This window comes from Parus major, chromosome 24, assembly GCF_001522545.3.
Source record: "Parus major isolate Abel chromosome 24, Parus_major1.1, whole genome shotgun sequence".
Taxonomy (NCBI): domain Eukaryota; kingdom Metazoa; phylum Chordata; class Aves; order Passeriformes; family Paridae; genus Parus; species Parus major.
Window position 1 is genome coordinate 5,256,341 of NC_031792.1, and position 19,927 is coordinate 5,276,267.

Sequence of the window (19,927 nt, forward strand, 5' to 3'; positions counted from 1 at the left end):
CGCCAGGGGGCGCAGTTCCTCAGCGCGCCCTCAGGAACCGCGCGTGCGCACTGCGGGGGCGGGCGCGAGCCATGGCGGAGGGCCCGCAGCCGAAGAGGAAGCGGGAGGAGGAGGAGGAGAAAAATGGCGGGACCGACACTCAAGGCGGCGCCACCGCCGCCTTCGCGCTGTCGGACCTGCGGGTGCGACGCGTCCTGCGGGAGTCGGCGCGGGACAAGATCGTGTTCCTGCACGCGGAGGTACCGAGGAGGGGGGGGCGGTAGCTCCCACCGCCATTTTGCCCGCTGAGGGCACGGCCCCGCCCCGGCGGCGCGCTCCGGGCAGGCCCCGCCCCGGCAGCACGTGCCGCCAGCCCCGGCCATCCCCGCTCATCCCTGCCTGGGCCCGAACCGCTTCTCCAGCCTGGCGATGACCAAACCAGGCCGGGCTGGCGGCTGCAGGCCTCATTGCAACCCTCTTTCATGTTGGTATAATTCGGCGCTTTTGGATTCAAGCGGGGTTGTTCGTGCTTGGTAGGTAAAGTGGCGATAGATTGCAAGCAGCATGCTGACTCTGGGACTGTAAATAATACACCTATTAAAGGAGAATTTGTCAAATTGGGATTCTTGAGATTATCTGTGCATGGCGTGGAAACCATGCACCTGCTTCGGCCCCTGTCTCCTGAAGATGTGCATCCGAGCAGGAGATGGGGATAGGAAAGCTCGGGACTCTGGTCTTGAGGCAGTGGGTTGCTGTAGTAACTGAAGTGGGCACAGACCTCCTGCTCTGCCCTGTGAGTGTGTTAGGAAAATCCACAAGGATTTCTCTTCAAAAGGAGATAGAGGAGTTCTTCGACTTTATTTGAATAAAGGCAGAGTCCACTGGGCCACATGCCCACAGAGTTTTCTCTCAAGGTTTCAGAGCCTCCCTTTTATTCTAACTCCTGGCTGCAGGTTGCCCTCTTCCTTTCCCCATCGGCTGAGCTACCAGGAAGGTACAGCCTTCCCAAACCCCCTACCCCATATCCTTCCTTAAACCTGACATTGTTCCCCAAAGTTCAGAAGTTCAGGCTTGTGCAGACCCTTGTCTCTTCCAGGAGCCAAACTGCCCAAAGTCAGAGGCATAAAGATCCATCAAATTGTTTGTAAAGGCATTAGCACACATCTTCCTTCTCAGGTGTGGCAGGGTTTGGAGCCCCAGGCGAGCCCCACTGCTCTGCCCAGGTGGTGTGGTGAGGCCTCACCTGGGTCTTGGGGGATATTCCACACCCAGCACCTCCCAAAACCAGTATGCTGATGCCACTGGATCAGGGGCTGTGGTTCCTTGGAGCAGGGCAGCAGTAAGTGCCCCCTGCCCCAGAACTTGCCCCTGACTATGATGCAAATCCCTGTGCCTGCCTTTTGCCCTCTTTGTGGGAAGCGTCAAAGGTGAAATTGGTGCTGTGGGTCAGCAGGAAGCCTGGGAGCATCCGGGGAGGTGCAGATGGGCTGAGTCATTGCCCACATCCCCTGCTCCCCCAAAAACCACCTGTGTTCCCTGATGGGGAGCAAATTCCTACTGTGCTTCCAGGCAAATGTGCTGTTTATTTTTGGATAGGTGTCTGGCCTGCAAGGGGGTTTGGGTATAAGGACTGGGGGGCTACAAGGTGTCTGCCATGATCCCTGACCTCCGGCTGTCCACCCTGTGCTGGATCTGTGTTTGCTGATGACTTTATCCATTTGTGTTCCAGAGGATTGGTCTCTCTGGAGAGGGCACAGATGCTGTAGTCATCTTAGAAAAGACTCCTTTCCAGGAGGAGAAGATCCCAGACCTGCTGAAGAAGCCCATGAATGCAGAGCTGCAGATGCACAATGACATTTACTGCACCTTCTACCTGAGCCCACCCCCAGAGCTGAGTGGTGAGTTCCCTCAGCCCTGCTCAGGGGTCCTGGGAGGGCAGCTGGGATGCCAGGATATGGTTCCTGCCCATTCCAGAGGGGAGGAGGTAGTGGGATGGGCAGGGTGCCACTGCTGGACCTGGCTGAGCCACCCTGGTTGTGATTCAGTGACAGCAGCACACCTGGCCCAGGTGGGGAGGTCAGTGTGTTGTTGCCCCATCCCCTTGCTGATTTCACACATCTTTGTTACAAAACTTTAAATAATCAAGTATGACAAGGACAGATGGGCAGGTTGGGGTGCTGCAGTGGAAGGCACTTTCCCTGTGGAGAGGACTCTGGTCCCAGTGTGAAGGTGTCCTGCAGTATTGGTGCTTTCCAGCTGCCACTGGAAAGCAGGGCTGGTCTTTGAGCACTTCAGTTTAATCACAGAATCTCAGACTGTTTTGGATTGGAAGGGACCTTAAAGCTTATCCTGTTCCATCCCTCTGCCATGGGCAGGGGCACCTTCCACTATGCCAGGCTGCTCCCAGCCCCATCCAGCCTTGAACACTCCCAGGGATCCAGGGGTAACCACAGCTGCTCTGGGCACCCTGTGGCAGGGCCTGCCCACCCTGACAGGGAACAATTCCTTCCCAATATCCCATCCAGCCCTGCCCTCTGGCACTGGGAAAACATTCTCCCTTCTCCTGTCCCTCCAGGGCCTTGTCCCCAGTCCCTCTTCAGCTCTCAGGGAGCCCCTCTAAGGTCTCTCCAGAGCCTTTTCCTCTCTAGGCTGAACACCTCCAGCTCTCCCAGCTTGTCTCCATGGCAGAGCTGCTCCAATCCTCAGAGCATCTCCATGGCCTCCTCTGGACTTGCTCCAGTGGCACCATGTTCTTCCTGTGCTAAGGACCCCAGAGCTGGAGGCAGCTCTGCAGGTGAGGTGTCACCTGAGCGGAGCAGAATCACCTTTCACTGTGTGAATGCTGGTATGTGTTTAAATTCTGGAAGTGCGGTGATAAATTCCATGTCAATGCTTTCATGAACACAATAGCAGCCAAACGTGTTTAATAGTCAGAATTAATCTGAGTGCCTTAAGTAAGCTGTTGTTGTAGGGCCAAGTCAAATTTTCAGGATGTTTGATATGCCTTCCCAAAAATGCTCTTGTTTTAGCTCTGTTCCCATGATGTAGGAGGGAGCACTGTCTGGATCTGTCAGCTTGAGTTGTGCAAAACTCCTTTTCTCCTGTGGAGGACTCAAAATTAAACATTTTGTTGTTACAGTGAGTTTCAGTCAGAGGAAAGCACCATAACACCATGGGAGTAATTGGAAGACGTTAAAGCTCCTCTTTCTTAGCTGGGAAAGCTCCTGTTTGGGTGCCTGTTGTATTCCAGCCCAGCAGGAGTTGCAGTGATTCCCACGAGGTGGCATTGCAAGACTGAAATCCCCTGGGCTGCCTCCAGCTCAGCCGTGCCGGCCTTTGCTTTTCTTGCTCCTCCCTGCTGCAGCGCTGTGTAACTCCACATTGCTCTGATAACAGAATTCCTTATTTTGTTTAAGGCTTATGCCAGGTGTGAAGCCCCTCCTGCATGTTTGAATGGGGAAGAAGCCTCTGGCTTTCTTCTGCCAAGCTTTATCTTTTTAATGACTTTTAAATCTGCCCTTGAAAGGTAAGTTTTTGCAGATGTAGTACACAGTGGTGCATTTTTGCTTCCCACCCCTCTCCTTGGCACTCCTCAACTCGCTCTGGATGCTGAGCAGCCCCACACAGGGGATCAGGAGGGGGCTGTAGACCCTGGAGCTGCTATCCAGGCTCCCTGAGTAGGAGTGGAGAGCAAGGAGGTTTCTTCTTTTGAAGCCATTAGCAGCAAATAGCTGTTTGGTGGGCACATTGCATGAGCTGCTGGTGGGCAGGGAAACAGACCTTTGTCAGAAGGGGAAGGTAATTAACCTTTGAAACTGAGTCATGGCCCAAGGATGCAGTTGACATGATGAATGAGACTTAAAAACCTAAACAGGAGGAGTTGCCTGTAAAGCTTTAATCAGGGTTTGACCTGGGATGGAGACCCATGGAACCCTTGCACAGGGTTTGTCGACTCCTTATGATGTCTTGAGAGTTGCAGGGTTAGAGTTACAGGGTTTTGTCCCTTGGTCCTTGCAAGTTTACACTTGGGTACAAGATACAGTAAAATATTTTGTAGAAAAGACCAGACTTTGACATGAAGCAGTTTCATGGAACAGTCCTGTCTTGTGGTGTTGTGGGATGAAGGAATTCACCTGGGGGATTTCATAACACCCTGGGCAGCTGAGCCCTGCCACACTCAGCCTCTTGCTTTCTGAGGTAAGCTAGACCTTGAGACAGAGGAAGTGGTGACTCTAGGTGACTCGTGCTGACACTGTGAGGAGCTGCTTCCAGAGCATTTCTCAATGCTGCCTCTGTGGTCCCAGGGACCTGGGGCTCTTCATTCAGCTGCAAGTGGAGACTTCATTCACTCTTTCCCTATGTCTGTGTTGAACAGAGTCAGGTGCTGCTCCCTCTGCGCAGTCAGTGCAGCACAGGCCCTGTGCAATGATGACTTTTTTTATGGTGACACGGAAAGGGAGGCCAAAGCATGTTACTTGAGCAAATGACTCCTCTCTGACCTCAGAAGAGACATTTCACTCGGGGAAGATGAATTTTAACTCTGATGAGATTTTTAGGTCTGGGAGCACACCAGTGTGAAGGCAGCACCAGATGAGTCTTGCTCATCTCACTGATTTTACTGCACTTGTCAAGGCTAAAATGGGAAATAACATTTGCAGACAAGCCAGTAATGGTCAGAGATTGAAGAGCAACTCAAACCCCTGGAACTGAGGAGGGGTGAATTTGTGGGGAGTAGTGTGTCAGAGCTGATGTGACTCTGCTGCTGCCAAAGGCAGGTATGTACAACTTATTTTAAGGCCACTTTCTGGATGTTGCCTTAATTTAAGAGGCAGCTTAAACCTAGATGTGAGAGGAACCCCCAGCCTTGGCTTTCCCCTATAGGGAGTGCAGGGGCTGATTTCACAGAAATGGAAACATTTCAACCTGCCAAAGGTTGGATTGCAAAAGCTAGATGGTTCAATATACACATTCCCTGATAACATCTAGTTCCTCACACCCATTTACCAAGGAGAGCTTGACATTTGTGGCAAAAAGCAGCCTCTTTGTGCCTGGCTGCTGTGGGACTGTTTCTCCAAAGCTGTGCTGGTGTGATTTAAGGGCTTTTATCAGTCCTCTAAAGAGTGATAGGCTGAAGCTTATTAAAAACCTCTTAAAACAAGCACAAGGGGAGAAGCTCTGGTTCCATTCTCCAACATGAAGTGGAGAAATTGTGGGGAAAATGGGAGAGTGTGGAAGGAAAGTTTTCAGTCATGCAGGAAGCAATCCACATCCTAAAAGGAGTCTGGTTTCAGGCAGTGAGGAGCTGGAGAAACTTGCAGGAGCTGCAGTGGGAAGGCTGGTTCTTCTCCCTGTGTTTCCTTGCTTTGGCTGCCTCTGGGGTTTGCCCAGCCAAGGAAACTTTCTTGCATTTACACTTAAATAAAAAGCTTGAGCCTGAAGCTATGGGAGCACGTGGGATGGTTTGGAGGATGGTGGGGGGTGTCACTGTACTTTGCTCTGTGTTTTGTGGGGGTGGTAAACTGCGGCTTTCCTCTTTGCAGTGCCTGTTGCAGCTGAAGTCCACTGAGCCCCCCAAATCCTCCAGGCATGAGCCCCAGGGGCCAGGCAGCCTTAGCTGAGTCCCTGGCAGCGTGCTTGGCTTGCCCTGGCATGTGCTGGCCTTGGAAACTGTGAGCTCTTGCAGGCTTTATCCTTTGCAGCTTGAATTCATTGACTAAAGAGTGCCCCAGCTGTATTGGACAAAGCCGTGGGCATACCTGGCTGGGGCTGGGTTGGAATCCAGTGTTCCCATGTGACCCCTGTGCAGTTGTGATCATAAAACCAGACAGGTTTTATGCAGGGGAGGCAGGGACACAGTTCATGCAGGGGAGACTGTGTGTTACAGATTTGCTTAGGGCATTATATATTTAATTAGGGCTGCATCCAAGGTGCTGTCTTCCTACCTGCTGGTGGGAAGACAGAGCTGGGTGCAGCAGGAACTCTTCCTTGCAGGGGAAAAGAAAACCTGCAAGAGTGCAAGTGTTGACCTCCTTGTTGTTCCTTGGCCTTGGCACCTTCCTGCACCTAATGGTCAGGTTGATTAGGGAGCTTATTAATGAGAGCTCCGCTTCTTGCTAGCAAAAAGAGGAAACTGCACCCCTGTCCAAAAGGAGAAATACACTGTGCCTGCCTTCTGTGCTTCTCTTGGCTCCCTGGCAGGTTAAAGCTGTCTAAAACAAGCTGACAGTAGGTGTTAATGCTGCAGTGGGATGGGAGAAGAGAGTGTGAGGCCTCTCCTCACTGAAGTGCTGACTGCAGGGGGATTTTGCCAGAGCCTGGGGACAGCGTGGCACAGAAGGGGGGGATGAGGCATCATTAGTGAGCTTGGTGTGCCCTTTCCTACCTGCACAAGATCTCTCTGTCCATATTTTGTCCTCTCCTTCTGACAACAGTTGTCTCCAGCCCTTTTTCCCTTAAGTTCCCCAAATGGTGTTCTGATTTTCCTTTTATCTTGGGTTGTGTTTTCCTCTCTTGTTTTTAGCAGGAGAGGGGAGAAGTGTGTGCCTGGTCAATCTGAGCCTCCTTTTCTCCTGGGCAGTTTCCCAGCACTGTGGTGTTTCCCCTCAAATGCCTGTTGTAGAATGACCAGCCTGGGCAGTTGTTCTCTGCCTCCTGCTCATCCAGGTTCCTTCAATTAAACCTCCTGACTTTTTATAACCTCCAGTTAGTTGAGGGTCAGTCTTGTGTTCCAGAATAAACCACAGATGCTGTGTGGTGGCCCCGGGCCGGCATTCAGGAACGGGCTGGCTGATGTGACTCAGATGTGAGCAGAGACAATTCCTGATGCTTCAGCCAGCTTAGAAACCCACATCACGTGTCCAGCGGTTCCCTACCCCTGTTTCCAGGTCAGGGCAGGTTTTGGGTGCCCCACAGCCTACGTGCTGCTCCGGTGCACATGGAGCCTGCCAGGAGCTGACTTGGAAACCAGAGCGTGGCCGTGTGCCAGCACTGGAAAGATTTTGGGGCGAGCCTGGTCTCGCTGTGGATGTTTCTTGCAGCTGAGCCCAGGCTCAGCTGTGACTTTGCATCCTGTGTGTGGCTCCTGTGTCAGGCTCTGAGCAGGTATCAAAAGCCTCTGTGGCTGCAGTGATTGATGCTAATTGGCATCACTGGGGCATTTTGGGGTTGATGAGACTTTTAGAAGGGAAATAATCATAAGTGAACCACAGCCTTTCCCCTGCCTCCTCTTCCAAACATCTGCTCGGCTGCAGCTGCACATTAAGGAGTTCTATGATCTCTCATTTAAAACACCCTGAGTTCTCTCCCCACCATGAGCAGCCACCCCCCAACTGGGGAGGTGCCAGGGTGGTGCATTGTGAGTTCCTGCACCCCCACGCACTGTGGTTATCACCACCCAGCACTGAGGGGCTTCTGCTGCAGCTCTTGCTCTATTTTTGGGGTATAAAATCAAATTGTGAAAGTTTCAGCCTGAGGCTGGCTTTGGTATTTTATCTTTTCCCTTTTTTGTTTTTTCCCCAGTGCTTTGCTGATCTTTTTAAGTGAGGAGAGCTACAGCCTTGTATTTTTTCTTTGGTATTACATCATCCTGCTAGGAGTGCTAATTGAGTCCTGGAAAACAACCTTGTTTGAACATGTGTATGGTGGGAATCAGACCAGACTGCCCTTGTGGTTTGCATTTTCATATTTCATGTTACCAGCATTTTCCTGTGGATTTCATTAAGCTGGGTTTGGCATGGAATGAAAAGGCAGAGTCTCTGAGATTGTGCAGCGCTGACCTGAAAAAAACAGAAAGCAGAAAACTAAAAAAGACTCAAACCATCCTAAATCCTGGCTCTGGGAACAAATAGGTGTTTATATTCAGTGTCTAGCTAGCCTGTATACATACTTAAGGCATCAAGCACAACTTTGGTGCCCCTTGTGTGCAGCCCCTGGTTTTCTGTGGCAGGCCCTGGGCACAAACTACAGTGTTCACAGTGCCCTGGTCACTCACCTCAGTCTGGTCTGCCTGGGGGTTTGCTCAGGCTCATGGGGCTTTTCTCCTTCCTGCACTGAAGTTTATAGCACCTCTGAGTCAGCTGGGGAGGGAAAGACACTCCTGTGCCCTTGGAGCACCTTGGAGCTGTGGCAGGCTCTGTATCTCACATCCAATCTTGGCCAAAGACGGATGTTTTCCGTGTGTTTTAGCCCTGTGGGTAGGATTTACTGCTGCCGACATCACAGCTGCCAGGTTGACAAGGTGAGCACTTGCATCCTGTTTAATGACACAGAAATTGTGCAGCAAAGTTCTAATCTTGAGGCAAACAGAAAATGCTTTCTTTTGTCAGGGTAAATGATGAAATGCTTTTTGTGGGCTGAGGGTCACTCAGCCCTCTTCCCCTGGCTCATCCTGAGCTGTGTTGACCTATCAGCTCATGTTGCTTGCTCTGGATCTGTCCCTGTGCCCTTGAATTTTTTGCCTCCTGTACTTGGGGCTCAAGGCCAAGCACTCTGACTGAGCTCTGGGAAGAAGCTGCTCCTTGGAGTTCATCTGGGTTTGTGGCTGGATGAAGTTACTGGGTGCGTCCTGTGAGCTTTGAATTTAAGTATGAAGAAGATGTGTCTCTGTCCCCAGGGTCATGTTTCTGTCCTGGTTGTTGACTGCACAGAAACACTGCCCTGGGAGCCCCACCTCTGCCCCAATGTTGCTAATAGGCATGAAAGAGCGAGTGTGGAAAAACTCAGACAGCAAACTCCTCCACCTGAACTGGAAGGAGAGGCCCTGGCTGTGCCATTGGCTGTTTCTTCCTCCAGAAAAGCAGCAGCAGTGCAGGAGGTTAAAGCACTTGTTTGCTTTCCATGTCCATTCTCCCTCACCCTCTCTTCAAAATGTCTTGGTGTGGCATTTTTTGGAAGGGAAAAATTTGTTGGGGATTAAAGGAAGCAATGTGGGTGATAACTCAGTCAATGTGTTTGTTCCTAGAGATCAAAGCCACAGTGGTGTACCCTGCCACGGAGAAACACATCCAGAAATATCTCCGTCAGGAAGTGCACCTGATCCGTGAAACCTGGGAGGATTACAAGAACATAACCCTGCCCTTCATCCAGTCCCAGAGCTTCAGCATCCAGGTATGGGTACCACGCCCTCTCCTGCAGACAATGATGTCTTTGGTCTCCTCCATCAAAACACTGCTGCCAGAAGGCTTTTCTGAAGCCAGGCTGGAGAGCTGGGAGTGTTCTGCCCCATCTCCCTGGTGGTTGAGTTGCCAGCTCTGTGGTGCTGTCCCCTCTTATTTGGTTGGCTGGGACATCCTTTTCCAGCTCTGCAGAAAAATGTTTGCCTTGGAGCTGTACTTCAAGTTGCTTTTCCCAAGGTTTCTGGAGAAACTCTGGATTTTTTTCTCCTTTCCAAGGTTGGCTTCCTGGGGCATTGGTGCAGTTTGCTGGGCTTCTTAGGAGTCTCTGGGTTGTTGTGGAAATGGAAAGACATAGATTGTGCTTGGATTCCTGCATCACAGCTCATTCCTCCTGCCATTCAGCCCCTCAGTCCATATTCCACGTGGTAAAACTGTTACTTTTAGCATGCTACTTGTTCCAAGCAGCCCCAGCTTTTTCCTTGGCCTTATCCTTTTTCACTGTTCCTCTCTTTCCCCTTTAGAGAGCAAAGGAATACAAGTCTGTAGGGATCAATTCATGCCAGCCTTTGCAGAAGGGGGAATAAACCAAATCCTGGGGCTGCTGAGGCTCTCCATTAAAAATAACTCCCCAAAACTAACCAGGAGCCTCGGATGCTCCTCATTCCCCCATCTTTCCTGCTGCCTTAAACTGCAGCATTTATTGGCTGGAGAAAGCCAAGTATGTGTTTCCACTGGGCCACAGCCTTTGTGGAATATTTTCTCTGTGCTTTTGCTCCCAAATCTCTTATGTTTCCTGTGTAGCAACTGCCTTTAGGAACTGCTTGAGCTCTCACTCTGCTTCTTCCCCCAAATGCTTGTGAGCTGGTTTCAGTACATGGAAACATGTTCCTGGTGACCATCAGGAGCATCTGCTGAGAAATCCTGGTCAGTCCTTGACTTCTGGGATTTAATAATGCTGTTCCTTGTCTTTATCCAACTGGTTTTGCCAAGTGGAAAGGGAAATGTGAGGGGTGACAGAAATACCAGGGGACTACAGAGGCGTCTGTGTTTCCTGCTGGAGGATACAAAGCATGGGTGCTTTCAGGATAATGGTTTTATTGTGGTGCCAGTCTCTGGACATGTGTTCTGCTTGCTGGGCTTGTGCTGGGAGCAGCAGCAGCAGTCAGCCAAGGACCTGCCCATCACAAGGCAGGCTTGGGTTTAAAATTCAGCTCATCTGATCGGTGACCTTATTTAGGGCACTGATAGCTTGGCACTTGTGATCAGAGCAGGCATGAAAACCCCAGCAAAAGGCAAATGTCCATTTTCTGCTGAGCTTCCCCCTGTACTTTCCTCCCAGGGTTATGGAACAGGGTGAGCTTGTGGTGTGCTTTTGAGAATAGCTTGAAGAATCCAATCTCTAAAATGATGCTGAAGAGAAAAGATAGCAATTAAAGCAAAAAATTCCAGATCAAGGGACAAGAAGTAGTTTTTTCCCTCCAGATGTATTCAGGTCAGTTTGCAGCAATCCTAAGTGTTGATTAGATTAATTAAACTCTTGATGGATTTCCCCCAGTGTCTGGTGTGCACAGCACCTCCAGCCCAGCTCATTTGGTGTATTTGTGACTGCACCTTCCCTACCCATCTGGGGCAGTCAGAATATTTCAGGCCTATAATTGGTGGGGAAAATGATGTTTCCAAACATTTCCAAGCTTTAGCAATTTCCTGCTGCCTTGTGTTACCACCTTCCAGGGACATGGCTGAGGTCTCTCTTACCAGCCCAGTAGTTAAGCTAGGCTTAAGCTAGAGCATAACATGCATTTTGGAAATGTAAAGGATGCTGGAGCTGAGGCTGGGAGCCAGGGAGAGCAAAGATACTTTGGTCTGTCACTTATCCCTGGTGTCCTCCATTTCCATAACTCTTCTCTGAATGGTGCTTTGCCTTGCAGGAGGAGCGAGGGGGATAACCAGAGCAGGGATTACAGGCAGGCTGGAGGCTGGAACCTTAAGTGTGGAAGAAGAAGAGTGGTGAGCTGCTTTCTGATCAGCCAGGGAGCCAAGAGACATGCATTGCCCAAAAAAATACAGGCCTTTCGTATCCCTGTAGTGAGCTGCCAGCAGCCAGAGCTGCATCCAACTCTGCTCCTTCCTCTTTGAATAGGGAACAAAATCAGCTGAGTTCCCTTCCCAGACCTGTTTGTAAAGATTTTGCTGCAGCTTGGGGAGTAAAAAAGATGTAAACAGCCCCATGGTGCTGCAAGAGGTGTGTGCTGAGCCCCACAGGAGCTGGGTTCCACTGCTTTTTACTGAAGTGATCATAATATTCTGGAGTTTATTGGTTGATTAAGTGTTTCATGGCTAATTGATTACAAATTATTTGGTCATCTTCAAATGAAATTGGGTTTTTTTGTAATATATTCCAGTTGCAGAGAATGTGCAGTAATCCATCTTGGGCTGAATACACCTTGAGATGTTGGTTTTTTAATTCTCTGCTGATTTATAAATCAGAGAAAATATAGATATTTTCTATAGATATTTATGGAAATATAAATATTTCTCTTTCAGTGGGTGTATAATATCCTGGAGAAGAAAGCTGAGGCTGATAGAATCGTCCATGAAAACCCAGATCCTTCCAATGGCTTTGTTCTGGTTCCAGATTTAAAGTGGAATCAAAACCAGGTTGGTTTGCTCCTCTAATGCTGCCTGTCAGAATGTAATCCAGAGGAAAGATCCACTTTCAGACTAGTAAGAGCATCCTGAGAGAGTCTGAGTAGGTTTCTGTGCACACTGCTGTTAGTGATGGCATTGCCAGGGCCTTTCAGCACAAGCTGATCAGGGATGCTGCAGGCCCAAGCTGTTCTCTCTGCTGCTGAGATGTATTTATTAGGTTCACTTCCACCTGTCCATATCTGCCCAAATGTTGTCAGGATGTGTCCAAACCAAAATCCTGTGTATTTGTTCTGCTGAACTTGTCTGGGTTTTTTTTTGCAAGCCTTGACTTGAGGTGCAAACCAGGCAGCTGTGTTGTTTTTGGTTGCTTCAATTAACTCTCCTCTACAGTGTTAAGCAGATGGTTCTTGGCTGATGAGCAGCTGCTTTACCCCTTGTGGGAGTGGCCACTTGGTGAAAGTGATTTTTAAGACCAGGCTGTAATTCTAAATTGAGAATTATTCTTTTGGTTCTGGTTCCCTTTTATGCTTTAAATCTGGGGAGGTGTATCTCCATACACACACCCTTCCTTTGAAGTTGGTGGCATCAAAAAAAGTTTCCATTGTGTTTCTGATCCTCATATGCTTCTGCAGGGGGCATGTGGGGAGAGTTGCTGTATGATTAAGACTTAAAAATGGAAATTAAAACTCAAAAAAATGGGAACACAAGGCTGCTGGTGGGCAGCTCCATCCTGTGCCTGTGCAGGGAGCAGCTGTTTGTGGTGCGGAACTGCGTTGTCTCGGGGAGTCCCTGCAGGCTGCTGCCTGCTCCTGGTGAATTCCTGGCGCATCACTGACTCCAAAAATCCCCTGTCAAGTGGTAACTAAGCTCTAATTTCCATTTGGTCACCAGAGGCACAGCCTTCTTCCTGATGAGATTTTGCAGCACAGGGGATACATATCCAGCTTGTAGGATGTGTCCTGTTCAGTGCCCTCCCAGTGGGGCAATATTTGGGGGTCCTAAAGCAAGCAGCATCTTGTCCCTTTCCTGGCTGTGAGTCAAGCCTTGCTGGAAATCCTTGTGTGCTGCAACCAAGCTTTGCAACTCACATGGGGATTGGGCTAAAATCATAGATGGGCTAAAATTTGGGCTTTGGCTTTCTCTAGAGACCTGCTGCATCCACATCTCCCAGCTGGCATGGTTAGGGAGTGCCTCAGTGGTAGGATTTGTCCTTAGGGGAAGTTTCTCCATGTTCCCGTTGCCTCTTGGAGTGCTGAACAGGATCTTCTGGACTTCTCCATAGCTGCTGGGCTGCTGTCTGCACCCCAGTCATCCCTGGGGCTATCCAGGCCCTTTGCACTGCTGATCTCCTTCCCAGGCAGGCCAGGCAGCATCCAGGCTGCCTTTGAGCCAAGGAATTTCTTCTTGGCTGTGGGTGGCACTGAGCCAGAGCTGATCGCGACACCGGGAACACCGGTTCCTTCTGCCACATCCCACCTGGCAGGCAAGGCCTGAAATCAGGGAATGAAATCAGGGAAGTGAGATACAGCTCCCAGCAGGACTCTCTGAGCCCTCCCTCAGAAGTCCTTTCAGCAGTGTGGCCTCACACTCCTTTAGTCCCTGGCCTGCAGATCCTGTGAATTCACCTCCATTATTTCAGACTAATGGATGGGAACAAATTTCTCTTTAGCACTGTGAAATCTGCTGGCCTCTTCTGGGTGCTGCTGCCCAACCTTGATAATAATTTGAATTGGTTTCTTGGGCTGTTTTAAAAATGATTTATTTTGCATTTTTTGGTGTATTTTTTTTCCTTCCACATCTTTTGAGTTGGTTTCAAATCTGTAGGAGCCCTGAGGCGTAGCCTGAAGTGATGCCTGGCATGACATCATTCCAGGCCTTTTTAGCAACAGGCTTATTTGTTTCAAACAGCAACATGCAGATGTTGTTCTAAGAAGAGCTGTTTGCTTTTCCTCTCAACAGCCAGCCTGGAGCCAAAGAGCACAAGCTGATACACTGTCTTTTTCTGGAGCTGTGCATGGGAATCAAGTGGAACCATGATCATGGCTGTTAGGGCTGGCTGCAGGAACAGCTCTGTGCTTCAGGAGCCCTGTGAAGGGTCCTGAGAGCATCCTTTGAGACAAGCATCTATTTCCAAAAAGCTGCATTGGGTTTCTCACAGCCCTGGAGAGATCTGCTGGATCTCAAATATCCAAACCCTTTGCTTTCCAGTGTTTATGTCATAAAGTCACTAACAGAGCTGGAGGTGACTGGGATTTTTATTTTTATTTTTTTAAAGTGTAATGATCTGTGACTTTGTGTCATGTTAAACATTGAACGTGCTGAGCGCTTCGGGGAATGCCAAAGGGCTGTCTGAGAGCTGCTCAAGGGACATATTTTAACTGCCCTGGGTTTGTACAGTGAACAATTAGGTCTTGAAAGTTGTTATTTATAGAACTGATGTGACTCAAAAGTGGCCAGTTGTTTGCATAGTGGAAAAATAGAGAGCTTATCACTGGGGAAATCTTCAGTTTCAGCCACTGTCGTTCACTGTAAATGCTCATCTGAGCATGCTGCAGATCAACCCTCACTGAGAGACCTGTGGGGTGTGCATGGGGGGTGCTGGCAGGGGTTTAGTGACCCCACATATCTGGGTGGGTGCCTGCACCTGGTCTCCAGCCTCAGTCACACAGAGAAAGCTTTTTTGAGTCGCTCAGGAAGATGTGAAGGTGGAAGGGCAGCACTGAGTGCAGTACTCACAGTGGGAGAGGGCTGGTCACTCCATCTGCCTCTAAAGCTGCGAACGTATTTGTGATCCCACTGTTTATGGGTTGGGATGAGGCTGTTCTCTTCTGGTCATTTCTGGACAAAACCCAGATTCTCCAGAAATGATGCTTTGAGGTGCAGTGGGATTGTGGGTGAGCACATCCTGTACTGGGAGATTCAGCCCAGTGTGGGTGTTGAGAACAAGTATCCCTGTATGGCACAAGAATCCCTTTATAACACAAATATCCCCATGTGGCATAAATATCCCTTTATAACACAAATATCCCCGTGTGGCACAAGAATCCCTGTGTAACTCAAGTATCCCTGTATGGCACAACTCTCCCTGTGCAGCACAAGTATTCCTGTATGGCACCAGGATCCCTGTATAACAGCCTGGGAAGCTGTGAATGCTGTGTCAGGTCCAAAGCACTGCTGCCTCTTTCTGTGTCCCCTCCATCCCCTCCTGTGTCTCTGCAGCTGGATGATCTGTACCTGATCGCCCTCGTGCACCGCCGGGAGATCAAATCTCTGCGGGATCTCACAGCTGAGCACCTCCCGCTGCTGAGGAACGTCCTGCAGGAGGGGAAGGTGAGTGTGAGGCTGGTCCCTCGCTGCCTGGGCCAGGGAGAGCTCAGCTGTCTCTGCAAAGGCACTCCCTGGGTTTTCTGGCACAGCATCTGCCTGGGGACTGCTCCTCAGGAGATAAGTCATGAAACAGGGCTGTGCCAGACACCCTGGCTGCTGCTCTCCATCAGCACCTTCCCCAGATCACACCACATCCAGGTGCTGTAGGAATCCTCTACACTTCCTGTTAGCAGAGAGCTCTTCATATTAACAACCCTGTCCTGATCCCTTGCCTCTTCTCACTGGCTGATGTGTTTTTCTGCAGGGTGTCTTTGGGAGATGGATGTGCAGTAGTTTCTCTTTCCTTCACTGTGTTAGAATTTGGAAAGTAATTGCACTAGGGAAGGTGGGAGATTAATTAAGAGATTAGTCAGGGGATTGCAGTGAGCAGAGCCAGTGTTCTGGAGTTTGCCATTGCTGTTGATAGCTTTAATTACACTGGCTGGTAACGGATCCCTGTTACTTTTCCAATGAGTTGGAGTGATAAGGGTGAAAGGGAAAATGATAGGGGTGGATAGCACATCCCATCGTGGAGACATAAAAGTGGGGCAGCTGGAGGCCTTGCTCTGTCCCTGCAGAGGCTGAAATGGAGGCTGGGGTAGAGCTCTGTCCTTCCAAATTTCCCCCTTCCCCTTGCTGTGAGGAAGCTGAGCTCCCTTTTACCTTTCTTTGTCTTCCCTGCCATCCAGGGCTGCTCTTTCCCATCCATCCCAAGGTTTTGCTGGTGCTGATCTCTCTGTTTCCCCTCTGCAGGAGGCCATCGTGAAGCGCTTTGGCGTGTCTGGCTCCCAGCTGCGGATCTACCTGCACTACCAGCCCTCCTACCAGCACCTGCACGTGCATTTCACCGCCCTGGGCTACGACGCACCGGGCAGCTCCGTGGAGAGAGCCCATCTCCTGGCTGATGTCATTGACAACCTGGCCATGGACTCCATGTACTACCAGAAACGGGCTCTGACCTTCCCCCTGCGGGCTGATGAGCCCCTGTTTAAGAAATTCCAGGAGGCAGGAAAAGTGTGAGGAGGCAGAGGCTTTTGTATAATTTTTTTTTTTTAAATAAATACCCATTTTTGGGCTTTTTTTTCTAAGGTTTGTGTTCCTCTTATGTTTTTAAGCTCTGTTTTTGTACAAGGTGGGGCTGATGATCCTTTGCTATGGAAACCGTGTTGTCTGTTCAAGTCCATTAAAATATTGATTGAATAAACCCCTCTGAGTGTGCTGGGTTTTACCTCAGACTGGGCACCTGTGGGATGAGTGAGCAGAGGGGTTTGGGTGGGAGTGGCTGTGTGTATCCATCTTTTCCACCCAGATGTCAGCCCAAATAGGGTGGTAGGTAGCTGGACAGGTCAAAAAAAACCCTGCTGTCCTCAGAAAGCTTCATGTGTTTCCTACAGATTTACCCTTGGGAGTGAGATTGTTGCTTTCCCCGAGCAGGGAGGGGTGCCTTGCTCCAAAGAACTCCAGTGACTAACCCGAGTCCTCACCCTTCCTGTCTGGCTGTGTGGAGACCAGTGCTGTGTGCTGCCTGATCCCCAGCCCAAGAGCCATCACCCCTCTGCTGCTCCTTCGTCATCTGTGTCTGAAACAGCCTCGTGAGCAGGGCAGCCCCTTTCTCACAGAGGCTGCTCAAGGGTTTGCAAGAATTGTGGGTTAAAGCCCCCCAAAAATAAGTAATAGTGCTCTTCCTTCTGCTAAGGTGGTGGCAGGACGGGAAAGCGCCAGGAGTTGGATTCAATGATCCATTGTGGTGAAAGACCCAATTTCTCTGTATGCAGGGAGCTTGCCATTGGTTAGACTGCTAACCTGGCAGCCTCTCCAATGAGCACCAGCCTCTGAAAACTTCATGAGTTCTTGGTGCCAAAAAGGGCTCTGGTTTCTGGTTGGTAACCAGGGATGTAATTGCAGGAATCATCTTGCTGCTACCCCAATTCTTTGCTCCTTTCCACACCCTGAGCTCTAAGAGGGTTTTTTTTGCTGTTGGGGGAAAACCCAGATGTGATTTATTTTTTTCCAGCCTGCTGGCTCTGCCAGAGTGCAGCCTGGAGCTGGCTGGAGCAAAGTGGCATCACTGAAGCTGCCCTGGGGCTCTCTCATCCCATTTATAAATATTCAGGTCAGGCAGCTCCCTGGTGCCTTTCAGCAGCAGGAGGGAGAGGCAGAGCAACTGGATACAGCCACCTTCCTGTATTTCTCTGCAGAAATTCCCATTTCCTGGGTGAACAGTTGGGCTTGATAACCTTAGAGGTATTTTCCAGATTATTGGAGTCTAGAGGTGCAATCCATAGTAAGAAAGCTGCAGTCATCTGCTTCAGGAGCCTTTCCCTCTTGCTTCAGCTCTACCCACGTCCTGAGCAGAGCAGAGCAGTTGATTTGGGGAGCTGGGCATGGTCAGCAGGGTTTTCTGTCCCATGGCTCTCCCCTTCCCTGGGTTTTAAATTGCTAAGGGACAGGGATGATATTTTTTTCTGTACCAAAGCATTTTCTCTGCCAAGGGGGAGCTTGGTCTCCTTTGGTGAGGAAACATCCCAATTTTACCTCCACCCAGGCCAGCCCAGAAACGGAGATAGTTAAAAAACACACAAGTCCATCCTGTCTCCAAGGAAGTCTTCCTGGTCCTCAGGTATTGAAAAAACACCCTCAGTCTTGAAAACAGCCTCTCAGAGGGCTGTGACAGACAACCAAGCAGCTCATCTTCCACAGACCATCTGCCTGGCTCCTGCTGGACAAATCATTTTCCTGGGAGACTGCACTGGAGAACAGGGGGGTGCAGGGGAGCCAGGATGGAGGCTGTCTCTGCCTGTCCCAAAAGAAGGGGTCAGGGGGGAACATTCCTATGGATCTGGAGCCTTCAAAGGATTAATGGAGGTCCTGGGGCTGGGCCTGCAAAGCCAGATGGCATTCCCAGGCTGTGGCTTGAGGAAGGGTGAGCCTGAGGTGACCCAGGACAAAGCCAGCTTGTGCTGGGCATGAATCGCCACATTCTTGTCCCTCTGGAGCAGATGCTGCGAGCCTGGCTGAGGGCATCCTCTGCCTGCTTTCTGAACAGATCCTGCTCGTCTGCCTCCTGCTTTGGCCTCGTCACCCTTTTGGGAGCATTTTGGCTGTGGTGTGATGGGTGGCACAGTCTCTGCCCATGCCCTGGTGGGGCAGGACACCAGTCCTGTCCTGCAGTGAGCAGTCACAACATTCCCCAAACCCTTCTGTCTGTGTGAGTTCTGAACTCGTTACAAATTCACTTCTCAAACAGCCAGCACTTTCCCCCTCTTTTCTTCTCCAAATTACTCAGCGCTCATCATGCTGAATTAATCCAACTGGCAATTTATCCTTTGTAAGTTAAATATTAGGGCAGGGTGTAGTCATTAACAGTGACAAAAAGCCCAGCAAAGGCTCCTGGCACTCTGCTATGGCAGCAAATTTATTCCCATTTTCTGGTGGCCTTTAAACCCCTGCTGTCTGCTGAGGCTGTGGTGGCCACAGGAAGCTCGTGGCTGGATTTTGTGTCCACCCAAGGCAACACAGGTACCTTGTGACTGCTCCATGGATGTGAGCAGAAGTTCTGAGATTCCTGCAGGATGGACACAGCTGGTGTCCAACCCTTCATATGGGATCACCATTGCTTCCCCAAACCTTGGTGATGTTTGGGCCACAGCACTGTGACCTCTTGGCACAGAGGTCCAGGTAATCCCTGATCCTGGATTTGCATCTCTGCAAGGGCTTTTATTCTGCTCCCAGTCCTGTTGATGTTGCCCTGGGCTATGGGGGGATGCTGGGGGTGGAGACCATCACCCCAAAACGAGCCCATCCATCATCACCAGCAGCTGCTGGGGACTGAGAAGATCTTGGGAAGCGAAGCTTTGCAACCTCTTTTAATATTCTGTCTTGGGGCCACAGCAAAAATAGACATTTGGGATGCATTATTATTGCTGGAGCTTCATTGAATGCTGTTTATTATTTTCAGATGCAATAAACCAAGCAGTGGAACCCATGAGACTGAAGGGTCAAAATGTCCTTCAAGCAAATCCCTGCCGAGCTGTGGCCCCACTAATTATCCCAGATTGTCTACAAGCCTGTGGCAATTAAAACCTAATTACAGCGAGTTTGCCTGTCACCACGGGTAAAACTCTGCCCCACTTGTTAATGGCAAGGGAACCCCAGCCTAAAGAGGATGAGGAACAAGACAAGGATTCTCTTCAAATATTGATGTAGTTCTCTTGGCAAAATCAGATGTGTCAGCTCAACAGGTACTTTATCAATTTATATTGGCATGGGACATGTTGTCTCAGGGATTTGCAAAACTCACCCCAGGCAGGAGGGATGAGTGTGAGGCTGCAGAAATTAATAAAATTTTTAAAAAAAGAAAAGAGTTTGAGGAGAATAAGAAAAACCTTTGAAAGTTGACTGCTAATTTTGTGTATTGTGGGGTGGGATGGAAAAGGAATCCCTTGGGAGAGTGAGGTGGCCTAACGTGGAGCATTTCTGTGTTTTCAGGAAAAAAGAAAAATACTTAATATTAGTAGATGATTTTTAAGGAAAGCTATCCCCAGGGCGTTTGTGTGTCATCTCATGGGGTTTCAATGGGGGAACAGTGCAAACCCCCTGGCTCAGTGTAAATCTCCAGCAGGATGGGCTTTGCCCACCCCCCCAAAATGTTCTGTGAACCAATTTTGGCAGGTTTGGGGTTGGGGGTTGCTTTTTGCCCGATGATTTTTGGGGGGGTCCGAAGGCCACGGGGAGGGCGTTGTTTCCCTCCCCCCGCCTCTCCGTGCAGGGGATGAAGGATCGGGTGCCTTCATCTCCCGGGATGCTCTTCCCTCCCTCCT

At 50.0% G+C, this 19,927-nt stretch overlaps 1 protein-coding gene across 4 annotated transcripts; it reads left to right on the plus strand.

The window, feature by feature from the left end:
- The first annotated feature begins 44 nt into the window (after nt 1-44).
- Nucleotides 45-16,311, plus strand: DCPS (decapping enzyme, scavenger). Of its 4 annotated transcripts, none has more exons than XM_033519687.1 (6): nt 45-239; nt 1,709-1,877; nt 8,939-9,084; nt 11,637-11,750; nt 14,835-15,071; nt 15,861-16,311. In XM_033519687.1, exons 1-6 carry the CDS (start codon nt 72-74, stop codon nt 16,125-16,127), a joined length of 1,101 nt encoding a protein of 366 aa, XP_033375578.1. In that variant the 5' UTR covers nt 45-71; the 3' UTR covers nt 16,128-16,311. The 4 variants fall into 4 exon arrangements, with proteins under 4 accessions (XP_033375578.1, XP_015505330.1, XP_033375579.1 ...); XM_015649844.3 differs by having other exon boundaries at nt 14,961-15,071; XM_033519689.1 differs by lacking the exon at nt 45-239 and adding an exon at nt 264-512.
- The last annotated feature ends 3,616 nt before the right edge of the window (nt 16,312-19,927 follow it).